Source organism: Oryzias latipes, chromosome 1 (genome assembly GCF_053564925.1).
Source record: "Oryzias latipes strain Hd-rR chromosome 1, Olatipes_Hd-rR_3.1".
Lineage (NCBI taxonomy): Eukaryota > Metazoa > Chordata > Actinopteri > Beloniformes > Adrianichthyidae > Oryzias > Oryzias latipes.
In genome coordinates, this window is record NC_136237.1 from 17,196,393 (window position 1) to 17,221,215 (window position 24,823).

General features: G+C 40.3%; 2 protein-coding genes across 2 annotated transcripts; both read right to left on the bottom strand.

The window, feature by feature from the left end:
* Positions 1–822: 822 nt before the first annotated feature.
* On the bottom strand, positions 823–5,987 carry soul5l (heme-binding protein soul5, like). Its single transcript, XM_023958775.2, has 7 exons — positions 5,820–5,987; positions 5,205–5,264; positions 3,571–3,652; positions 3,379–3,499; positions 3,172–3,311; positions 2,762–2,925; positions 823–2,561 (listed from the first exon to the last, which is right to left on the bottom strand). Coding segments are annotated over exons 1-7 (1,053 nt in total). The 5' UTR covers positions 5,822–5,987; the 3' UTR covers positions 823–2,077.
* Positions 5,988–7,266: 1,279 nt separating this feature from the next.
* gpr108 (G protein-coupled receptor 108) lies at positions 7,267–23,734 on the bottom strand. The gene is made up of 18 exons (XM_004066060.5): positions 23,144–23,734; positions 22,772–22,891; positions 18,334–18,384; positions 18,126–18,217; positions 17,968–18,038; positions 17,750–17,880; positions 17,610–17,672; positions 17,430–17,531; positions 17,223–17,356; positions 12,936–13,011; positions 12,771–12,844; positions 12,567–12,684; positions 12,354–12,484; positions 11,038–11,081; positions 10,454–10,503; positions 10,183–10,266; positions 9,788–9,909; positions 7,267–8,708 (listed from the first exon to the last, which is right to left on the bottom strand). Exons 1-18 carry the CDS (start codon positions 23,234–23,236, stop codon positions 8,618–8,620), a joined length of 1,647 nt encoding a protein of 548 aa, XP_004066108.1. The 5' UTR covers positions 23,237–23,734; the 3' UTR covers positions 7,267–8,617.
* Positions 23,735–24,823: the final 1,089 nt, after the last annotated feature.

Here is a 24,823-nt window from a genome sequence, read left to right on the forward strand (position 1 = left end):
CATCAAGCTCTTTGACAACCTGTTCAGGTAGGTGTACCCCACCTTCACCCAACAGTAGCCGGATTGGCTCCAGCATCTAGAAAACGGATTAATGTGCTATCTTAGATGACCTCACCTTTACTTTGACATTTTATTCCTACCATGACAAAGGTAGATAAAGGTGGAAAGATTTCATAGAATCCATGGACACCAGTGAAGATCACAAATCATTGAAGAAAAAAGGTTCAGAGCACTGTCTAGTGGGTCTAGATGACCCAACTCCCAATGTTAAAGTGGATAGGATAGCACAAGGGTTACGTGGGTTCTCAAAATACATGGACACCTTTTTCGGACAAAAAAGGTAAAGTAAAAGGTAAGAAAACAGTTAGACACCACTTTTTTTTTTTTTTTTATTGTGTCAATTTGTACTAAAAATGTAAAGTTCCTTCTTTTAGATTACTCCCAGTAAAGAATAAACCTGCTGTTTGAAGGATAGACTAAATCCTCAATCTAACAAGTTGTGATGCTAATTTGTTTCTTTTACAAGTAACACAAAATTTAGTTTAATTTAACCTAGTTTAGTCTCTAACACTTGTGGGAGTTGGGTCTATGATCTAGATCCACAAGGCAGTGCGCTGAACCTTTTTTCTTCAATGATTTGTGATCTTCACTGGTGTCCATGGATTACATGAAATCTTTCCACCTTTATCCACCTTTGTCATGGTAGGGAGAACACGTCAATGTAAGGGTGGGGTCATCTAAGATAGCACAAAGGTTAATTTAATGATGTGTAACAAACAGTGAAAACTCCTTATTTAGAAAAAATCACCACCAATCCAAGAATGAATGGAATAAGTTCAGTTTTTATTGCAGCTTCCTCAGAACTTTTTCCTTTTGAAGCATCGTGCACTGGACTCAGATCTTTGGTGTTATCCCACAACAGTTAGACTCCATACATACATTTCACGCAGGCTGTTAAGTTTTCGGAGCGATGCCAGAGCAAGCTTACACCCAATAATTCCAGAAAAATACATACAGGAAAGCTTCATAAAGATTTCACATGGACACAGTAGTTAGGGAAAGGTTTTGTGACTAAGCCGTTTTCTGCAAAGAACTAATCACTGAAAGTTCTTAAAGCCTAAAGAAAAAACCTTTATCAAACCAATGACAAATATTTACACTTTGTACTTGACTTGTGGCATTTTTCTTTTGTCTCTCAGAAAACCTTAGAGAAACTAAATTTGAATCCTTGGTAACATTTTGTGTACACATAGGATCACAGCTTATAGTTTAAGTGATGTGGAGAAGCAAACCCTCCTAATTGTTGGTTTCCTGCTGCATCTCAGGAGATTAAAACCTAGAGACACATAGAGAAGCTGGGTGAAAAAGGTGAAGAATGTTGCATCTTTTGAACTGGTGAGGCGGTGATCATTCAGCAGAAATGCTGGACCCGGTGTGAAGAGGATGCATTTGAACTGCATTTTGAAATGTATTTTTTCCTTTCTTTAATATTGCTGATTTTTTTAGATGAATATTACACATGTAATTTCTTCAAATAATTCACTCTATTATTACTATTATTTTGTTTCACAGGAGTTAATAGTCATGAAGCTGGCCTAAATTCCACAAACATTTCACAAAATCTACAGCTCAGCAGGTATTTGAAGCGCTTACTTACAACAAAAAAATGTTTCCGAATTATTTGTTTTCAATTTGTAGAGTTAATACTGCAGCAGAGATCACGTTGGACATGTGTGCTGGACACTAATGGAGCACACCTATGTGCTGCTGAAAGCACAGTAATGCAGAGAAAATAACATATAGAGAACCCTGAAAGCACATTCTACGTTAATCTGCAGCTACAGATGGCTTTGGAAACTCACATAGATAAATGAATGCATACAGGTGACCTCATTTTAGGATATAGATGTGTGATAATGTTAAAGAAGAAGTGGAAGAGCGTACGTTGGTGATACAGGAGGCTGTGGTATAATGTGTAACAGGAGGTGCTATAAAGGGGACATGGACACAGAGAACGGGCGGTCGAGTGGTTGATTCTCACTGAGATTCCATGTGGGGTCAACAGCAAAAGACGTTCCTAAACTGCATCGACAGGCTCAGACACAGTGTTCTGCTCGTCTTCAGAGTCCATTGGGTTGTGTGCTGTGCTGTTCCACAGCTCTGCATCGGGCTGCAACTCTGACAACGGGCTCTCGGACACAGGATCTGAGGAGTTGGTGGCCGGGTTGAGGGGCATCTGAGCAGAGGGGGTAGGCTGGCTGGAGTCCAGGGTTTGGTCAGAGGGACGACTGCTTGGTGCTTCAGATGGCAGGAGAGGGGAGGTGTCAGAAGGCAGCAGCGAGGAGGTGTTAAACGTTGCGTTGGAGGACACGTTGGAGGACGACATCGAGGGTGAGTCAGAGAGCATGCGTAGGAGGAGGTCAGACGGGGAGGCTGAAGGCAGGTGGGTCGGAGTTGGCCGGGTTGTGTGAGCAGGACTGGGCTCCTGTGGGTCAGCGCAAACAGGCTGGCCCTCTGCCACGTACCAAACCTCATTGTGCCTGTTCAACAGCTTCAAGGGGCTGAATTCATCCAACAAACAAACAAAAGAGAGAACAGTCATCAGTGGAACACATGCAAAAAATCCCTGTGATTTCTAGAGACTGTGCATAAAAGTCTACATAATCCTAGTTTGCACAAAGGTTTTGGAGCATAAGTAGATTTAGGATTGCTGGGTTTAAAGGTCAGAAGTCTAAGAAACAATAAAAAAAAAAAAACACACCTGTCATAGCCAACGCCATAGTGATAGCTGTGGTTGTAGGTGGCTCTCACTCGTTCCAGCTCTGCAGTCAGCAGGTAAGTGTGACTCCGGGAGTCAATGGACAGCATCCACCCTCCGTAGGTCCTCACATACACGTCCATGTGCGGCATCTCAGTGAAATACAGCTGTGAGGAGGACAAACCATCACAGTCCCATTTCTTTTTAACAAATGTTTATGCTTAAAGGTTGAAGATTTGTGTTTCACTGAAAAAGATCCTTTCTTCAGTTTGATGTTTGGTTATGATCATTAGAGACTGTTCTTTATTTTGAACAAAAAATAACAATATCAATGAACAGAGCCTGAATTACATTTGCTCCTTCCTTAAAACCATGTTCAGTTCTGCATCTTCCACAATCACCTGTACCCTCACCTTATCATTAGTGGGGGCTGGTGGGTTTTCCTGATAGGCAGCAGGCAGCAGGAAGTTGAGCGTGTAGATAGCCGGCCCCCACATCTTGCTGTCCTCTGGGATCTTCACCAGGACGGGAGCAGTCATTTCCATCTGAACACCTGTCCAAAATGTCCAAATGTGATGTAAGCAGCTTGCAGCACTCAGATGTTCACTCCAATCCCTCACCTCCTTCATTTGCCCCGGTGATGTACTGGAAGAGTCTCCTGAAAGCCATGGCTGCACCCACTCCCATGAAATAGGCCTCGGCGTCAGTTGAAATCCAGCGGGTGGGGCTGTAGTGTCGAACCTGGACACAAACGCACACATGTAAAAAGCTACGTTGTGTGTGTGCATGTGTGTGTGTCTGTTAACACTCACTTCATACTCGTCTGTTTTGCAGATCAGTTCATACTCCAAACACTCTTTGGACTCGGTGCAGAAGCTGGTGCTGGTACTTGGTCTGAAAGCACAAAGTAACAAAACTCGTGATGCCTCCCTTTTTGGCAACTCTTTAGAAAAACAGGTATGTGGGCGCTTACTTTATGCTGACTATAAGCAATAGATTATTTGTTTCTGTTTATTCAATTTAATTTTGTTTATTTCCCACTCTGATCACCTTATAATCTATTTTCAAATTGTTCCCAGTTGTCTTCTAATTTTAATTAAGCAGTTTTTGGTCAACATAAAAAAAGGACATAGGACCTAGTTTCTGCAGAGCGGTAGTGGTTAATTAAAAACTGATCTCTGAGTTGTGGCACAGAGCAACTGTAATCCCTTTCCTTTCCCCTCCCAGTTGCTGAGAGCTCACCGTTTTCACGCTCTCCCACTAACTTACAGCTTCTCACACCCCCAACCTAACACTAGTGGTGCAACAAAAATGCCGAGCAATATTGGAGCTATCCAGCTCAACAGTTTTGAGCCAGATACCAGCTCAGACGAGGAAAACGAAGATGTACATGAATAAAGAAATTCTCAGAAATTATATTTTGAGCCCATTTTCTTTATATTTGTCCTCCATCATCAGAAAAATGCCACAGGAACATGTTAAAAACACCAAAAACTCAATTTTCATTGGACTAGGTTTTTAACCTCTCAAGACCCATTAACTCATGTTTTATATGTTTCACGTTTAAACTTCTAAATTTGGGGAATTTTTTGTCTCAAGTTATGATAAGACGAAAAAACTTTTAGGAATTAAGTTGGCAAAGGTTCTCATTCATCCAGGTGGCGTCTTTTCGTTGAATCATATCAACTGGACTTAAATATGCTCTGACTTTAATTTAACCCGAAATAACCCAGACCATTTTTTCTAAAATTGAAAATTAAGTGGGATATACCATGGACCAAGTGGTCCACAGAACACATTGCTGATGTTTTTCTGTAACAACCATGTCACCGGGGCTTCTTATGGTTCAAATGACTGTAGTCATGAGTGTAGGCCTTGTTTACTGAAAGAAACTTCTTCTGGTTGTATTCAATTTTTTAATAATGGATCAGTGTTTTTGTACTGCTGAACAGACAGCGCACAACTTCATGTTTGACTTGTATCATTACAAAAGCCTGATGATGAAGACAAGGCCACGAAAACCCCAAGACCCACTCTGACCAAAATGGCGTTTTTAATGTGTTCTTATAGCATTTCTCTGTAATTGAGGACATGAATAAAGAAAATTAAGCTTAAAATTATGTTTCTGACTATTTTTTTATTCAAACTGTTGTGAATCAGGAGCAGATTACTAAAATGATGTTTGACGTCAGAGCTGGAATCTGGCTCAAAACTGGTAATGTTAGGTTTGAGGGGCTGTGAGAGGAGGAGAGGAGAGCCTGTAAACAGAGAACTCTCAGTTATGGGTGACAGGAAGTGGGGCCAGCTTGTTCCACGCAAACAGTCCCGCAACTCAAACAAATTCTAATGAACTCCTGCCTCTCTGCAGAAACTATGTCCTAAAAACAACACAACGAAAATCGATCAAAAGATGATTACAGTGGGACTTTAAAAATATTTTACTTACCCAACACTACCTTGAGCTGAAATCGCCAGGACCCAAATGACAAGAAGGTAGGTGAAAGCCCTGGAGGAGAACACACAGATGACAGATTTGCACATCACAGACTCACAACAACAAAGGAGTTTGATCATGCAAAGTCATCTGTGAAAGTACAAAGGGGGAAAAATAGCCATGAAAGGGCAAAAAGAGCCACAAATGGTCACAAAAAGTCATGAAAAACCGAAGAGGTTTGAGGTGACGCATGTGCGTCAGCATCCCGGCTCTGCAGAGCTGAAACGGGACACGGTTCCTGCCCACAAAGAGGTGAGGGGGTGGGGGGTGGGGGGCGTTTGCTGTCTCATCGCTGTCTCATGCAAAGACGTTTTGAGGTCATCGATCAGGGTCAGAGCCAATTTTACAGATGATTGCAGAAAATCATCCCTAAATTATCTACCGGTGATTTTAGTTAAGCGCCAAAGGACTAAACCTGATCCAGATCATCATCACTCACTAACGCAGTCTGTAACAGAATCAATATCAGAAAAAAAATCTAATTTGACTTTACATCACATTTAAAAACGTCAGAACTATTTCTGGCGGGGACAGATTAAAGCCCTAATAATGAAAGCGCAGACTCACATCTCCGCCTGTGGTGCGCGCGCTCTCCGCAGCAGTGATGGGACTGCAGACTGCAGCTGTAGGGGGGCGCAGGATTCACTGCAGAGAAGACTGGGACCGGTCCCGCCCACGAGGAGGGGCGGGGGGGTGGGGGGCAGCAGCCGAAGAGATGAACCTGGAGTCTGCTTGGTTTAGTGCAGGACTGTGATCCAGAGGCAATTTCTGCTCATCGCAGGAATATTGGGCTCAGAATCTGATCATCTGTTGTCAAGGCATCCCAGTGGTCCTTGAATTATGATTATGCTGTTATCAAACAATATAAGATTAAAATAAAAAAAAACAATCATTTTCTTGAACATAGCTTCTGCAGAGAGGCAGTTGTTCCTCGGAATTCACATCTGAGTTGTGGGTGGGACCATGAGTGCTTGGAGCAACCCCATCCCCCCTTCCCCTCACCATAGCTGAGAGCTTGGAGCAGGAAGCTTGTGGCCAACCCAGCATATTTTCTACATCATAAATACAATATTTTTCCAACACCATTTTTTCATCTGCTCTTGATTCACAACGATTTAAATTAGTTAGTTTATATATATTCTCCATCATCAGAGTACTGCCACAAGAACATGTTAAAATTCAAAATCCAAAAAGATTAAAAAAAACAACTAGTCATGTTGCTGCTGCAGGTGTCAGTATGTTTCAATGAAACAAATTCATGACTTAACTCAGTAAATGTGGCTGTTTATCTTTATGTTGCTTTAGTCAACAATCAAACCCCTTTACTTATAGTAATCCCTTCAGAACTCTTTTATCCCACAAACCTTTACCTTTTTGCATTGATCAGGGCTGCTCAGTGTCACACGTTAGTCCTCTCGCCTCACCAGACGGTTCCGCTTGAATCCCGGCTGGAACCTTTGTGTGTTCTCCCCATGCATGTGTGGGTTTTCTCCAGCTTCCTCCCACAGTTCAAAAACAAATTTCATTAGTGAATTGATGATCCTACATCGCCCATAGGTACTGTTTTGTGTACCCGACTTTCACCTAACAGTGGCTCGGTTGGCTCTAGCGGCCCCATGACCCAGACGGGGTTTCAGCAGGTTCAGAAGACAGATGGATGACTCATCCACCTTTTTCTCTCCTCTTCAAAAAATGTTTAACTTATTTTTCAGTTGTTCTTTCTCATATCTAGTCTTCAGCGTCAGGAATGCTGAAAAACAATTTTTTTAAAGGAAATATGTAACTTCTCAGATGATGAACATCATTCTTATACTTTATTTGTTCAAGAAGAAACTAAAAGAAAAATACTAAGCAGAAAGTTTTTTGCCTGCTAATGGGAGTTTAAATGGATGCCTTCTCCCTTGTATTTTAATGTTAAATTTACAGATTTGATTTTGCACCAAAACATTTTATGCATCAATACCCACCCTGAAAAAGATTTGTGTAGAGTTTGAAAGAAGAGTGTGAACAGGTCTTTCCTGAAATCCAGTTTATTGTGACAATAATATAAACATCAATTAGACTCCTTCAATGAGCAAAAGCAACAAAAGAAATTAACCTTCGTTCACCACTTTCAAATAAATCTGTTTCTTTAGCTCCAATACTGAGAGCCTGAAGACACAAAGTGTAAACACTGCAGCTCTGTCTTCTGTGAACAGGACTGGTTAAACATCAGGAGCCTCCAGTTAACGGTTTACTGTTAACTTACTCAACTTGTAGCCAAAAAAATTAAAAAAAATCTGGTCTTTCGATATCATCTGAAACACGAAGAAATTCTCTGTATTAACAGTCTTATTTACACACGGCCATGTACTGAGCCTGGCTGCTCAGAGAAGTAGTCAATAATTCCTCGGGAAAAGCTTCACATCATCAAGAGCAAATGATGAAACAGAGTGTTTAAAGAGCTGCAAAGATGCTTCTGCCAGGGCGACACAAGCCCAATAAAGGAAAAAAAACAAACAGATTAAGGCGGTCCTCAAAGCAAGACCACCGCTCTGATAGGCCAGGATCTGAATGAGGTGGAGGAGCTGTCCTCAAAGCACTAAATTACAGCAAAGGTCCAAACGAGGAAGAGCATTTCCCTCCCAAACACAGACAGGAACACAGCCAAACATGGGGTTATGTGGGAAATCAATATATTGAAATACACTACGTCAAACATCCAGACATTGCAATAAACTGTCAAAAGAAAAGCAAAACATGTGCTGCGTGAACAGGAAGTTGTACAATGAGTGATGGGAAATGAAAACTCCCTGCCCCCTGAATGGTGGGATACAGGGCCTATATTGAAATTGACTGAATGAGCCTTTTACCTGAGTTTGGGCCATCGTCTCCAAAAAGCTGAACTGAACCCCTGCAGGTTCTCACGTTCACATACGCGCAATGTTCTAGCTTCACACAACAGAAGGTAAGAAGGCTTGCAGAAGTACCGTTTTTAAATAGTTTATAAACACACTCGAGAGCAAATTTCTGTTCTAAAATAATTATCTTTGGAGAAAGACGAAGAAGAAAACAACAGGGACCAAAAAGAGCTGGTCTCAGCATCTCCACATGTCCGTGTTGACAGAAACCTCCTGAATCTTCTAAGCTTCTGTGTGGAGAAACGTGAGAAAATGAGGAGTCCCACAGGTTAGGCCTTTTTTTTTTCCTTTTTCTTTTGTTTTTTTGCATAGCCAGACAGTGGACATGACCACTGGAACCACTCAGTTTCAAGAGGAAAAACTTAAACGAAAGTGGGGAGTCTTGGTCCATCTGTTTCCCCCTTTTCCATTCGCTGATGTGAGGGGGGGGGTTAGTTGCTCTTTCTGGAAGTTGAAGCCCTTGGCTCAGATGGCATCGGGTTCCTTCTGGCGCTCACGTCCATTAGATGTCTTCTTGACCTTCGAAATTCCTTCCAGAGCGCCTGACTCCGTCACCCTGAAGAAAAAAAAAACAGAAATATGTGGAGATTTTAATGTGAATTAATTACATAAAGTAACAAATGAGTTTATTATACTAAATTTGCACAAAAAAGACTAATTTAGAAGCAAAACTATCTTCTGAGTTGTTGAAGCTCCTTCAACAACAGGCCTTAGTAAATCCTTGCAACAGCATTTTTTAGACCAGGGTGCCCAGGGTGCCCCTGACCCGTGGACAGCGCTCGGAAAGCGCATGCCTGCTGCCCCGAGTGGACTCGGATCCCTTGTGGGGAACCGTGGAACCGGAAGCATTTTTTCATTTTTTGTTTATTTGTCCTTGATGGCCCGCGATTTACCATCACATCGATGTAATGAGCACCCCTGTTTTGGACTAAACATTGGTTTGTATGGGTTAGGGTCCAAAAGAAAGACTTGTTACAGTCTGAAAAGAGGAAGTGCCTGTCAAAAAAAAAAAAAAAGTTTTAAAATTAAGTCTTTATTTAGCCAGGAGGGTGTCAATCATCTTCTTCTATGGTATCTGATAGGGGGTCAGAGGCCCAGAACCTTCTCTGACAAAACAAACACCCACAAATCCAAATTGAAAACAAATTCAATTTGATTTAAAGTGAGCTGTAGGTAAACCTTTAATTAGTCTAAATATCCAGCTTTTCCCGTTGACTGTATATGAAGGCTGGACTGAGTGACTGTGGTATCATCTATAGAAAATGTCAATTCAGACGGCATTTTTTTCATCATACGGCTGCCGCCACGTTAAAGCCAGACAACGTCAGTAAGTAATCGGTTCTACCACTTTGACCAATCAGGAATAAGCTCGTTTGAAGTCCATAGCCCTACCACTTGAAAGCAGGCTCGAGAGAATCTGTCAATAAAACATTTTGAACATTGGACTGGGGCTTTCTTTTTACATATAATGGGCTTTAACTCTCTGTAAAAGTCTCTGGGAGTTTGGCTCATTGGAACCAGAGGGTCCTTCCTAAAGATACATATGCTTCCGACTGATTACTGATAGTTTTCCAGAATCAACCAATCAAAGTAAAAAAGCTAAAGGCATTATTCATTTAAGGGTGAGTTTCTTACACTTCATCCATCTCCACGTCCTCCTCGTCCTGGGGAAGCTGCAAGTAGGGGTTATTGGACGCCGGTCGGAACTTGTAACCCGTCAGCACGAAAAAGATCAAAGTGGAAACCTCCACAAGAAACTAAAAAAGAGACAGCGTGAGACAAGTGACTGACACTGTGCAGTCACAGGGAAGTGATAGTTCAACACTTTTAAAAGCCATAAAGAAAATATCATTTTACTACTAAATTACTAAAAGAAATCTCTGCTACTTATGAACTATGGCTGAATGTTATGACTAAGGCATAAAATCAGCAGGAAAAGAAGAAAAGTCATGCAAGATTTAGAGTAAGCCACTGTTTTTTCTCCATATTTGACAAACACAGTCAGTTATTAAATATCCTTGCAGCCTTACCTCATAACACCACTGCCACTGGAAAGGCATGGTGATTTTGAGCAGAATGGCTATGATCCTTGTGAAGTAGATATAACACACAATCTGCACATCCAAGAACAGAAATGAGAAATTATCAGCAAAGAGCAAACATTTGCAAACAAACCAAAATGAAAGTGGATGTTTCTTGAAAGTATATGTTAACCAATAGGCTCTCGCTATTGTTAGCATTGAATGTGAAACTGTAAAACTAGTGCAGAAATTTGGATCCCAAAGGGACGTTTCCACTCACCATAACATAGTAATGTCGGAAGAGCTTGAGTTTCTCCAAATTCATGGCAGCTAAGAAATAAAAAAGAAGAGAAAATGAGGTTTAAAAATGAGCAACAGCAGCTTCTGCAGTCTTCAGGTCCACACACATCAGTACACACTTTTACATCATTCCCTATAAAGAAACACATCGACACTTCCTTCCCCCCCAGAAAACCTGACTTCAGTTTGCATGTCAAAGATTTTCACACTGATGAGTTGAAGAACTATATGTAGGAAGCTTTCTGACTCAGACTTTTTTCAAAACCGCAGCTACAGACGAGACTCAAACTTTTCAAAGATGTTTTTAGAGACATATGAATACTTGGACGTCACAACAGGCTTTTTCAACTATCAGCCTTTGTAAAAGAGAGATATTATTCCGCTGTGAATATTGAACCTCATGAAGGTTATCTTAAATTTAAAACAAGTATGATTCACTAAAAATAAGGGGGGTGGGGGGCAGCTAGCTCATGTTTTTTAATGGCTCAAATTTCTGCGGCCGGTTTAATGAAGTGAGATGCTGCTCTGCATTTAGTGATCCAACTCCGATGGATGAAGACTCACCTTTGCCATCTGTGCTGGAAGCCTCCTGTAGGTGACGGATGGACCTGTGAACACGGGTTAGATACAGTTAAAGGGCATTTTACTCGGACAGTTTAACACTTGAACTCTCAGAATTTGTGTTTGAAGATCTTATGTCAAAGCTTCCATTTCCTAATAGTAGTTGAAGGACGTAATCTTGCATAAACTTTGGGCTTCGACTGTATCTAATTGAGAAAGTAAGACAGGATTGAAGGGTATGCAGTGATGTAATCCCATGACCATTTGCTGCACCACAGTGCTGGGTAGTTGTGCGCTTTATCCGCATTGCATAAAATCATTATGAAATGAAGGAGATCCAACCTTTCCTCAAAAAGCAGCCCACTTAAAAAGGAAAGCAAACTCAGGAGTCATTACATCAAAAAGTTTAATTAACCTGGACTTGGTGATGAAAATCTTCTCGCCTAAATCATTCTTTACCAAGCTGCTGAAATCCTAAACCTACCAGGAGCCTCCCTGGACGTCTGCATTTTCCACCTCGACTCCAGTTCCTCTTTGCTCAAATTTCACTGATGACAGCTAACATGTTCTAGCGCCCACGTCTGAGGGAAAGTTGTGTGGGAGAAGACTCAAAGGATTTTTTCTCTTTTCCATCTCAATAGAAATGTGAATTATTGAGCTATAATAGTAAAACGGTGAAGTACTGCTTATGTTTCCATGTCACCCCCCCCCCCCCCCACACACACACACCCATCCAGTCATACACCCAGTTACCTCTAACTGTGTAAAGTATAGGTGGTAATGAATTCAACTTTCATGCTGTGAGATGGACAAATTAAGTGATGAAGGTAGCAAACCAAATCAGCTGATCTAGAGATGAGATCTACAGACAAAGCTTCCACGATGAGGCTGAAAACTTTAGACAGTAGCTCCTCCCACAAGCTGCGTGAGCATCAGGTTTATGAACACATTTCTGGACAAGCGTCAAATTTGACAGGTGTCAACACAGAGGTGGGGGACGGGAATTTGGCGTGGGAATCGCGTTCGGTGTGAACACAGCATTGAGGTTTGGCAGGGTTGTTTAGAAGCGTTGCACTTTTCTCTCAAAAGTGTGACTTATACTCCAGTGTGTAGGAGTTTTTTTCTTCTTTATTATGTATTTTTTGGCTGCCGCATCTTCTCCAGGGCGAATAATAGTGCAGAAAATACAGCACTCCAACATAGGCTAGGAAAACAAACTATAGTTCACCTCTTTCCAAGCAGCAGAACAGATCATCTCAACTTCAGAGGCGTCCTAGTCTGAACTCATTTTTAAGGCACAAACTAAGGCAGACACTGACCAGACGACGGGAAAAAGGATGGCTCCGCAACAGATGAGGTCAACGAGGAAGAGGATCTCCTTCCAGAGATTATACTCGCTGGAGCCTTCCTCTGTCGACTCAATGATGATGTAAGCAACATTAGCCAGGACCTGGAGGGTGTCAAATGAGGAAGTTATTGAGACAAAATGAGTAAAAGGCCCCCACCCCACCACACACACATATAGACAGTACCTGCAGAGGAATGACTATCATAAATATCTTCTTTTCCTTGTCAGAGAGGATGTATTTGACAAAAGCCCAGCCCGTGCCGATCAGAGCCAGAGTGATGAAGAGGAGAGCGCCCTTCAGCCTGAGGGCCACATGAGCACAAACACGTAAAAATGCTTCACAAATGTCACTACACAACATTCCCTGCTGCTACCGTGTGACACTCACAGGTGAGTTATATAGTACATGACAGCCCAGGCTTCAATCGGATGGCCCTCAGTGTTGATGAAGTGATAGTTGATCTGAAAAAGAAGTAGATCAGTGTGCAACGCATTAGAGTAAACCAGAACCAACTGAAAATGATCAGGCCGTGGAATAGTGCAGAGTCCTTACACTGTGGAAAACTAAGGATATAACCTTGGTGAAAGCCAGAGCCGCCATCAGCCAGTGGATCTTAAAGACGCTGTACCTACAAAACAAGCACAAAAAGAAAGCTTGATGGGTTCATCTGCATCATTTACTGGACTCAAAAGTAGTGGGGTTCTTTTTTACTGCAGCTAATTAAAAACTCGGTAAATTAAATACTGACCCCCAACATTTCCCCATCTTCAAAATAGCAAGTATTTAAATAAAACACTGTATTTTTTGTTAACTCTAGTTAAGTTTGTAACTATATTTTTTCTTTTTCTACAGATTTCCGTTTTCTAACAATTGACTGTATATGAGGACTGGACCGAGTGAGTGTGACACCACCCATAGAAAATAGCTTACTTCCAATTCCAACAAAATGAAGTCATTTCAGTCGCCATTTTTTTCATAGTACAGATGCCAAAATATTGGAACCAGAAATTATTATTAAAAAAACTAATGAAATAGGGCTGGACAAAAATGATGGTACCCATAACGTAATATTTTGTTGCACAACCTTTTGAGGCATTCACTGCAATTAAACGGTTTCTGTATTTGTCAATGAGCCTTCTGCACCTGTCGACAAGTATTTTGGCCCACTCCTCATGAGCAAACTGCTCCAGTTGTCTCAGGTTTGACGGGTGTCTTCTCCAAATGGCATGTTTCAGCTCCTTCCATAGATGTTCAATGGGATTCAGATCTGGGCTCATAGAGGGCCACTTCAGAATAGTCCAACGCTTTTCTCTTAGCCATTCTTGGGGGTTTTTTGGCTGTGTGTTTTGGATCGTTGTCCTGTTGGAAGACCCATGACCCATGACCTGAGACCAAGCTTTCTGACACTAGGCAGCACATTTCTATCCAGAATGCCTTGATAATCGTGAGATTTCATTTTACCTTGCACAACTTCAAGACACCCTGTGCCAGACGCAGCAAAGCAGCCCCAAAACAGAACTGAGCCTCCTCCATGTTTCACAGTAGGGACAGTGTTCTTTTGGTTGTATGCTTCATTTTTGAGTCTACCAACATAGAGCTGATGTTCGTTACCAAAAAGCTCCAGTTTTGTCTCATCTGTCCAAAGGACATTTTCCCAGAAGCTTTGTGGCTTGTCAACATGCATTTTTGCAAATTCCAGTCTGGCTTTTTTATGATTTCCTTTCAACAGTGGTGTCCTCCTTGGTCGTCTCCCATGAAGTCCACTCTGGCTCAAACGACGACGAATGGTGCGTTCTGACAGTGATGTACCTTGATCTAGGACAGGGGTCGGGAACCTTTTTGGCCAAGAGAGCCATAAACGCCACATACTTTAATTGTAATTTTGAAAGAGCCATACAATAATGTAGTGTCTCTTTCCCACACTGATGCACGGAGACTTAACCTCTTTTAAGGTTCTTTATTCTGGTTACTGAAGACCGCAACAAACGCCGTAAAATTAATTCAGCAACTCCTGAATCTATCCCGCTGAGACGAAAGCACTTCTCCCAACTTTATATTCCCTCACTGCCGCGTCAGCCCTCCCATTTCCCTTATTCGGCCCATAGCTGAACCCCATTGGTCCAAACTACCTAACAACAGGCTGAGCGACAGAACTGAGAGCCAATCAGATCGCTGCATGATGCGTTCATTGAACTCCAGAACTTATAAAGCGGTCCAACACCCACCCAGCCCAACTCAGTCCGCGATGTGTTTAAAACTAAATGTGCAATATGTTTAAAACTAAATATACAAATGAATGTGTGAATTTGATGTAATTTCAACATTTTTAAAGTACAATAAGTCTGTGGATTATTTTTAATAACATCGTTATGCTGTTGCTAATAAATGATGAGTATTTCTCGTGGTAGTTTTGCTGATGGTTTAGTCTGGTTGATACGAGGTGAGTTTCTGCTTCATGCAGGCGTTGAGACTTTAAACGTGATCTTAGGTTAGTATGAATGTACTTTAGATGTGAGACAGACTGCTCACATGCAGACGTGGAGCCAAACACACACTCACACGCTGCAGTGAGTGACGGGTAGCGGGTTTTACGTTTTTATAATCCCTGCGCGATTCACCTGCTGCCGGTCCCCACAACCCCTCACCCCCACCCTCTGCTTTCTTCTTCACACCTCCCGTCCCCGCAACTGAAAGAGCGCGCAGTATTAGTATTAGGCACGGCAATTCACAGGTTTCCAGCTGGTACAAACTCTGAGAAAAATTAGATAATAGTAAACTGATATGCGGTGCAGATTTTTCTCCCCAAGCACCGATACTACTGCGCGCCTCTGGCATCGCATCGCGCACGAGAATGACTGGTCTAATGAAAAAAAAAAAAAAAGTATAATTAAAGATTTGTCTGCGAGCCACATGTGACCATCAAAAGAGCCATATATGGCTCGCGAGCCATAGGTTCCCGACCCCTGATCTAGGAGTTCACCTTTAATGTCTTTGGAGGTTGTTCTGGGCTCTTTGGATACAGTTCCAACTATCCGTCTCCTCAATTGGTCATCAATTTTCCTCTTCCGGCCACGTCCAGGGAGGTTGGCTACTGTCCCATGGGTCTTAAATTTCTGAATAATATGTGCCACTGTCGTCACAGGAACTTCAAGCCGCTTAGAGATGGTTTTATAGCCTTTACCTTTACCATGTTTGTCTATAATTTTGTTTCTAATGTCCTGGGACAATTCTCTCCTTCGCTTTCTGTTGTCCATGTTCAGTGTGGTACACACCTTTTCACCAAACAGCAACATGACTATTTGTCTCCCTTTAAGTATGCAGACTGACTGATTATGGGTTTGAAAACAGCTGTGATGTCAATTAAAGGACATACCTGAGTTCATCATGACCCCCTGGGCAATTACCGTATTTTCCAGACCATAAGTCGCCCTTTTTTTCATAGTTTGGCAAAGGGTGCGACTTATATTCTGCAGTAGGCCTGCACAATATACCGCAAATTTATCGTTATCGCGAAATCAAGCTGTGCAATATGCATACCGCAAAAGACGGCAAAAATCGCAATAAATGATTACCTTAAATGTGCTAAAACAAACTCATGGCAGCTTGAAATATTGAACAAATGAAATAAATCCCTTTATGCATTTAACCAATCAGAAGGACCCGTTTACGTTTTTGATCAACCAGATGAGCCCTTTTATGTTTGATGTTTGCCTCATACGTCGACAAGGGTCATTTGGAGTATAATTTTTAAACTGTTGCAGTGAAATGGAAATGATGTTTTTGGTTTTTTTTGCTATTTGTTTATATACCGCAATTTATATCGTTATCGCAATATTAATTACCAATATCGCATATCACGAGTTTTCCTCATATCGTGCAGCCCTACTCTGCAGCGACTTATATTAGAAATAAATTGAAATAAATACATTGTTAACCCTCCTGTTATGTTCATTTGTGAGGAACAGAGATGATGTTCCTGGGTCAATCTGATGTATGAGGTATGTTAAGTGTTAAGAGTATGTTAAGTGACTCAGAGAATCAGCAAACCTTTTTTACAGTAAGATCTTGAAGGCTAAAAACATAATATTCTATTTTCCAATGATTTCATAGATTCAGAAATGCAATAAAAATGACAACTGTTTCTACAAATACAGGATGAAAACAGAGTATTAGTTGGCCAATGATGCTTCATGAAAGGAATAAATAAATAAGTATGAGAAAGAATTACTGTGAAATTATGAGATAAACATTCTGCTATGATTGTGTCATATGAGGTTGTGGAACTTATTAGTTCTTGGTCTCAGATTTTGTCAAATAAATTTCCCGTCAAAATGCGACTTATCTGTGTTTTTTATACTTTATAATGCATTTTTGGGCTGGTGCGACTTATACTCCGCAGCGACTTATAGTCCGGAAAATATGGTGGTTCTCAGTATTTAATGGAGGTACCATCATTTTTGACCAACCCTATTTGACTCGTTTGTTTTTTTAAATCATTCTGTTAATCAACAACTCAAAAGTAATGGCTGATTTTGATTATTTAATTTTCAATAAATTTTAATTTACTGTTACCTTTGAATGTTTCAAGTAATTTCAGTCAGCATTGTGGACTTTCTTTCTTTAACTGAGGGGTACCGACAATTTTGTCCACCACTGTATATGCTCCAATAAGAACAAGCCTGCTCCTAGAGCCAATTACCATTTCTTTAAATCAAATGTGGCAGATCCAGGAATTTCGGATGATAGAAAATAGAGAGCTGCAAACGATCTCACTTCAACATCTAGAAAAAAAGAAGTCATCCTGCTAATTTAACATGGCAGGTTTGTGTTCTCACGCACCTGTGCTTCATGAGGATGTGGACCCAGACTATGGCAGCAACGAGGAAGACTCCAGCCATGTACAGGTAGAGGCGGGACAAAGGGATTTCTGCTGCAGACAGGAAGCTTCCTGGATTCTTCTCAGTCACAGCCACCTGTGGTTTGACACGCTTAGTTGCATGTGAGCTCTGAGCTGAGCGGAGGCGTGCAAAAGAGCCGTCAACTCACCGTGAAGGAGTAAGGAATCTGGATCCCAGGTAACCTGTTATAACAGTAGTGGAACTTGAGGCTGTATATGCCCTGGGCCTTCATGCCAACCAAAACGGTGAACTGTGGAGGACAAACTGCACCCTCAATCTTATTCACAACCCCATCGAATACTGGGTCAACCGAGGTCAGCCGACTTACCATGAAGTTGTAGGAGTTGTTAATTTTGACCAGAGCTAAGCTGAAATTGGTTGGCTTGTCCAGCTAGAAAACACACACTTTTACATTCAGTTTCCTGTGAAAGTCACATAAAGAACTGATAGAGCTTAAACGCAGCGTACAATAAAGTCTTTTTCCTCATCCTTAACTTCTTTCGTCTGCTCCACGATTTCTTTAGACTTATCAGGCTGTGCTGACTTCATACTGACAGGGTGTTTCTCTGTAGCAGAAGCCACTGTGGTTTTTCTTTTTCCTACAACACACAGACGCAGGTTTTTTTTTCTTTGATAAAAGTTATACACGTCAGAATGCAGCAGGTTCATGAGTAAAAGCCACTGACCTGTGTTTGTTTCAGCCTTCGGCTTTGCTGTCAACACATTGTCCTGGTCGCCCATAGCCATCACTTTGACGCTGCACAAATACAAGCTGTTTAGTCAACTTTTACAGGAAGCAGTGGGGTGCTTTCCTAAACACTTGCAGAAGGTGTACGGCACACACCTGAGGCTGCTGATGTCAATAAGAAAAAGAATGAGTGGCTCATCATTGGGTGATTTGGTCAAATCGAGTGTACAGGTGTCCGCTTCATCTGCCTGGAAAAAACAAAACAAACACTAACCATCAATCCTTACATTTATGCGTTACAGCAGCTGATCCACAATGGATTGGAACAGCTTAAATATTCTGGAGCACAGTTGGATCTACTTACTGTGTAGGACAAGACTCCATTAACACGAGACCTGGAAAGGCTGAATCCAACCTAAAAAAAAGTGTAGACATTAAGTTTATTAACTTAGATAAACTGTATTTTTTCATATATAGTGGTTCCTCGCTTTATCACAGTTCACCTTTAGCGATCTTGTTTTGCAAACTATTTTCTGTGAATTTTTTCTTTTTAGGGTTCTTTGTGGTTCAGGGTGGGGGTGTTTTTTTTTGTACTGTTGTGCTCGTATTTATATTACAGTAAACCCTTGTTTTTCGCAGGGGTTACGTTCCAAAATGAACCCGTGATAGGCAAAATCCGTGAAGTAGAAACCTTTATTTTTTTAACAAGTATTATACAATTAAAAACTCTATTATACATTGAAAAGAAAGAACAGACCATTTTACAGGCTCAAGCATTTGTTTCACAAATAAAAGTACTTAAGAAAGGTTTTTTCAACAAATAACTTCTGTACTGTACTGTCAAATAATAATTTTCATCATCAACGTGAACAGAAAGCTTCAAATCGCGGAGATTAGCCCCGCCCACCGTGACCCGAGAGTAATTGGATTAAACGGGAGAAAATTTAAAATGATTATGAAAAAATACAATGGGACAAATAGTGACTCAGGTGAATTTCACTGCTCTTCAGACTTAGACGCTGCATCCTGACTCCGCTAAGCAGCGTTTTCTCCTTTTGAAGCCCTCGGTGCAGCTGTGTTTGTTCGGGAGAAGAACATAGTGATAGGCAGTTGTTGTCGCTCTTTTTCTATGGGTTTTAGAGAAACTCAAAATTGCAAGAGAATTTGCACGTACGTGTTGTAAATTTGGTAAGCTGTTTAATGTACATGTACATATTAAACTGCAACGTTATTGACGCACAGGTAGAGAAAAAGCGGAGTGACATTTTAGCCAATCAGAATGCAGAACACAATGCACGATGCAAATCCGTGAAGTAGCGAAACCGTGAAAAGTAAACCGCGTTATAGCGAGGGATCACTGTATTCGTTTTGTTCTGGTGTCAAGCACTTTGTGTTACGTTATATATGAAAAGTGCTAGATAAATAAAAGTTGATTTGCTTTGAATTATTAAGACTTGAACTTTGAGTGTTTAAACAGGAGAGACAAATGTTCAAAGTGTGTAGTGAGGGGTTTTACAACCTTCAAACATCTGTAATTCTACTTTGCAGATTTTACATGTCGCGGGTTATTTTTAGAACATAACCCACGCAATAAACAATTCTATAGCAAATAAGATTTATTGAATATTTAAAAGCAACTAAAAACAGGAACAAGTAACATTTTTAAAAAGTTTTAAATGCTAGAAATCAATCTTACAGGTCAACTGAGATTTGATTGTGAGAAATCCATAATATTTTGAAACATAAAGGTGGGATTATTGAATGCCCTTTGTGTCTAAATCTTAACTAGAAGAACACAGATAACAGATGAAGGACTGTTTCTCTGGTCCACTCTGCTCCTCCAGTGTTTTGTCAGGAGGGTGTGTGCTTTATATAGAGTAAATATTACAGCAGGACAATTAGAAAATTCTCTGAACTTTCCACCTGCTCTGAAAAGAACAGAGATGAACTCGCTTTGAATATTTTTGAAAAATGGTTATAAAACCTATACACTTATGACATGAAAACCATGAAAGGTTAACCGTATCTCAGTTATAATCATCTACTGTACATAACATTAAACTCGAAAGAAAATTGTGTAGTTGTGAGTTTTGAGTAGACCATGTGAGGAAGAGGCAGAGGAAACGGACATGATGACAGTTTTTACTTCGTTTGTTGTTTTTAGTGACTTTTTTTGTCTTGGAGCCTTGCATCTGAATTCTTATGCATCCTTGCAAACGCAGATCCAGCTGAGATCCTTTAGATGGTAGATTATATTCTCAGCATGCATCCGGTTTCACTCTCGTTGATGACTTATGTCTAAGTCTATCTTAGTGTTACTGCAAACAGAGACCAACACTAGAGCTCGAGTAAATCCTGGAATACTGGACGGAGGTGGCTGCGTCGTGATGACAGGATCATTTTTGGCAGACTTGAACAGAGAAATGCTTAAACACTACAGTCAATGGGAGCAAAGCTTCTGGCCGTCTCATCCAGTCCACACATCTGATAATGAGCACCCCCTAGGAAGACAATTCATGGAGTTGGGTTTAAAAACAAAAGATCTTAATTTACAGGATTTAGAATAATTATTTAAATCCATAGATTATTTTTTATGCTATTGTTATTATCTTACTGTATGCAATACCAATTTTAGAAAATCAAGAATGACCTTTATTTTTTTGAGTCGATTGTTTTTGCCAAAAACCTTTTCTTTTGAGATGTAAAAGAAATGTGGATGTTGACCTTGTAATAATAAATTGAATTGATTCAGGAAGGAGGGAAACATAATCAAGCCCAATTGTCATGTAAAAAAAAAAGAAGAAAAAAAAAAGGTCTAACGTTTTCTTTAGTTCCTTTTCTAATGACAAAATGGCCTCCACTGCAGGTTGGAAGTGATGGTATGGCAGATTTGCAGTGTGGATAAGAAAATGCACAATTTGGCAGAACTGCATGATCTGATGACACCAGCATTTTCAGACACTTATAGAAATTGGTAAAAAAAAAACAACTAAAGAATGAACAATCAAATTGAGTTTTACATATTAAAGTACATGAGCAATTCATAAAATCCAGGAAATAATTTACCATTAGAACAATATCATGTACTTTTAGCAGCCAAAAAACAAACAGACATCTTTTTTCATTTGTTTTTTGGCATTAATTCATAGATCTTCTTAAAGGGTCTATATAATGCAAAATCAACTATTTGCACTTTCAAGTGTATTATAATGTTAATTCCTCACAAAAAACAACCCCACAGCAGTATTTTGATCCATTCATCAGTTTTTTGAGTATTCCTCTAAAACCCTCCGCTCTGAGCACCCGCCCCTCCCAATCCACGAAATGGAGCGTTTTTTTATATTGTGACGTAGACCAGTGAGGACAGCCCACAGACTGTAAAAACATTGGACGAATCGAGGTGAGACTTTACCCATAGAAAATGCCTTACCTCCAGCCCTCGCGAAATGAGGCCAAATTCCTCACTATTACTTCCTGATATGGGCACCGCCATTTTGAAACCAGTCGACAGTGATTGGTCAGAGTTGCTCTGAGTCATCGTGCTTGTGGCACGACATAAGAAACATAGAAACGATGACTCAGAGCGACTCGGACCAGTCACTGTCGACTAGTTTTAACATGGCGGCGCCCGTAACAGGAAGCAATGGTACTTCCTATTTGGGAACACGAGAAGGGAGGGGTTGAACTGTCCACTGTTTTTACAGTCGGTGAGAACAGCCCCTTCCAGGTAGATTCTGTGCTGCAAGCACCGCCCCCAGGCTAAGACACACACTTTCTCCACGCAGCTAGCGCTGATCGGCAAAAACAGTATCATTTTTTATGCACAACATGCACATCCATCTTTGCAAAAGTTTGGATGTTGTTTGTTTTCGTGGGCGAAACGCAGACACGCTGCCGAGGTTGACGTCATGAAATGGGCGCCACCCACACGGATCGAAAGTCGTGCCTCAGAGATTGAGTCATCTTACTTCTAGGTAGGAAAATGAGCTGTGAAACCAACTCATTATTCATTTAGAAATAATCGTTCTTTAGTGTGCCAGAGGTGATATATTATCATTTCTATGGATATAGTTTACTCTGAAAGGTTTAAGAAAGCATGATATAAGCCCTTTAAAATCCAACTCATACAATTTTAAGTTTAGTTTTCTTTACATATGTCCTCAATCATCAGACAAATGCCACAAGAACATGTTATAAACACCAAAAACACAATTTTTATCTGAAAGGCTCTTTAAGAGCACCCTACCTTTGTCCAATTTAAGTAAAAAAAACAAAGGTTTCTATAGATAAAAGTGGATTTGGAATAAAAACTTGAAACAATGAATGACTATAATTTAATACCTAAACATATGGTTCTAAATTAGATAGATTCTTTGGTTGTTGGCAGCAGCGCCCTTAACCCTTGTGCTATCTTAGATGACCCCACCCTAACATTGACGTGTTCTCCCTACCATGAGCAAGGTGGAGAAAGGTGGAAAGATTTGATGTAATCCATGGAAACCAGTGAAGATCACAAATCATTGAAGAAAAAAGGTTCATAGCACTGTCTAGTGGGTCTAGATGACCCCACTCCCAATGTTAAAGTGCCTAGGATAGCACAAATTACTCTTTATGGAGTGTGATTTTATTTTTCCACCACACTGACAAAGAGAACAGCAACATGTAAATAAATAGATTAAATCTGCCTGCAAGAACATTTGCATTTCTCCTTTATCGCTGCAGACTGTCCCCGAACAGATAGACCGTCAGAATTCTGAGTGACTTCAGCACCTTTTGGGTATGGTTATAAACAGGATTCTTACTGGATACTTGGTGTAGTTCACAATCCCTTCATTCATCCGCAGAGAAGACAGGTTCACGTTCAAAGTCCCATTGGCGTAGAAACCAAAGTTGTTGAGATCCACAACAAAGCGCGTTTCATTCTGACGAACAAATGAGACATTACTCTCAGCCATTAAGTTAACGAACAACTGTGGTTCTAATCTACTTTTTTATTTTAATTATTAAAAAGACATTTTAAATTATCTTGGGGAGAAATTTCAAAGATTTTTAACAAATTGACACAATGTTTTGAAGCTCATTTTCACAAACTAGCTAGCTAACAGGCGTTAGACTTCATGCCGGAGGCTGCTTAGCTAACCGTAGCTCCACAGTTCAATTTGCTGGCTACTAACCTCCAGGGTAAGATTATGTATCCGTGCCGTGCATCCAGATAGCAGTGACAGGAGTAGAAATCCGACCACACAATACCTGTGTGCTTCGGCCATCACACCGACTTTGCTAACGGATACTTCGACCAACAACGATCCTCCCAGATGGTTAAAAAAGGGGTCGATTAGGAGTCTTCACCGTGTCCAAGTCAAATTGCACCAGCGCTAATATATAAGAAAAAAAAACCGATTGTAACCGTAATCCTAAATTGTCACAAATATACAATAATTTATATATCATTTAGCGCTTTCATCGCATAAGGTTAAAAACAAGCTAGTAGTGAGCGATGGACACATCTCACTTCCTGGTCTGAAATCAGCTGCGAATCAGCGGCCAACGTTCGCTGACGAGCAATTTTCCTCAACTTACTGTAAATATACGACTTTAAACTACAAAATATTGATACGGTTCCAAATGCAAAATTTCCAAAATACAAGCGTTGAGTAATTTAAACAACGTGTTTAGCTTTATTGTTTAACCGTATCTTTTTTTCTTCTAAAAAGAGGTCACGTGATTAAGAGTCGGGGTGCTCTTCCGGCAGAAAGCGGATGTGTGAATTGAAGTTTAACTTTGATTCTCTTGTATTCGTGATAAAGCTTAAAAAATGTTTTTTAATTCTTATATTTTTATCATTATTTCCCATCTCGTCTACTTTTTAAGACAATCTCTCAGATTCAAAAACGCTGTAAATGGCAAATTGCATCGTTTATAATTAAACGAAATAACTGAGACTATAACACAAATGCTTCTCATCATTAGTTTTCTTTGAAATGAGAGTTTTAACGTCCATGTATTTGTCTCGTTAAGGGACACCACCTTCTTTATTGGAAGGAAAACGTACTCAATTATGTAAATTCATCAATGTTATCTTAAAATGTGGTCAAGAGAGCAATCTTCAATACCAATTTTAACAGAATGTTTATGTTCTGATATTTATTATGAGATGAGCATGAAAATATAAACAATGACAAACAGGTAAAATTTACAGAGCCCCTAAAGGGGCATTGAAAAAAAAAAATAAAGCAAAAAAAATAAAAAACTAACGGGTGCTGTTATTTTTTTTTTTACTTCATTTTTTTTCTGTAATGGCCCTTTAGGGGCTCCTTAAAAATTCAATATTGTGTGTGTCTGCGTGTGAAGCTTTGTGAAAGTTAGTGGATGAGCAAAGTAATGCCTCAGAACAGTTTAAGAGATATATTGTGATCTAAAGAGATCAATAAAGTTAGGCTATTCAAGACTGAAATTTGGATGAATGAAGTCGGTATTTGTAAAGACACATGAAGCTGCAACAGTTTGGCTGAGAGGGTCTCCTCACCAGGGTGGCTCACCAGGCAAACAACGGTGGTTCTCCTCCCTCCTAAGGTTTTCTCATTCTTGTCTCTCTCAGAATTTTTCTGAAATTAAAATCTGAGGTGAGGCTGTCCATCACCCATTGACCTCAGAAGAGGCCTTCCTATCAGCTAATAGCTATAAGCACACGCCTCCAGTGGCTCTAACTTCATTGAGCATCATGTTTCACATAACAAGGATTAAGTCAAAACTTGAATTGAATTCAACACAATCCACTCCTAACATTCAGTTTATCAATATATGATTAAATGTGAAAACTCATCTTCAAATATGCAGATAAAATATTCATGTCA

Bases quoted from the DNA above. Each gene is read 5' to 3' on its own strand.
- gpr108 (XM_004066060.5), bottom strand. From the start codon at position 23,236: ATGGCCGAAGCACACAGGTATTGTGTGGTCGGATTTCTACTCCTGTCA. The intron at 17,673-17,749 runs GTACGCTGCGTT...TGTGTTTTCTAG, and splicing joins ATGAGGAAAAAGACTTTATT to CTGGACAAGCCAACCAATTT. The intron at 9,910-10,182 runs GTAAGGCTGCAA...TCTCTTTTTTAG, and splicing joins AGTGGCAGTGGTGTTATGAG to TTTCTTGTGGAGGTTTCCAC.
- soul5l (XM_023958775.2), bottom strand. The intron at 3,653-5,204 runs GTAAGTAAAATA...TTGTGCTTTCAG, and splicing joins TCAGCTCAAGGTAGTGTTGG to ACCAAGTACCAGCACCAGCT. The intron at 3,500-3,570 runs GTGAGTGTTAAC...GTTTGTGTCCAG, and splicing joins GCAAAACAGACGAGTATGAA to GTTCGACACTACAGCCCCAC.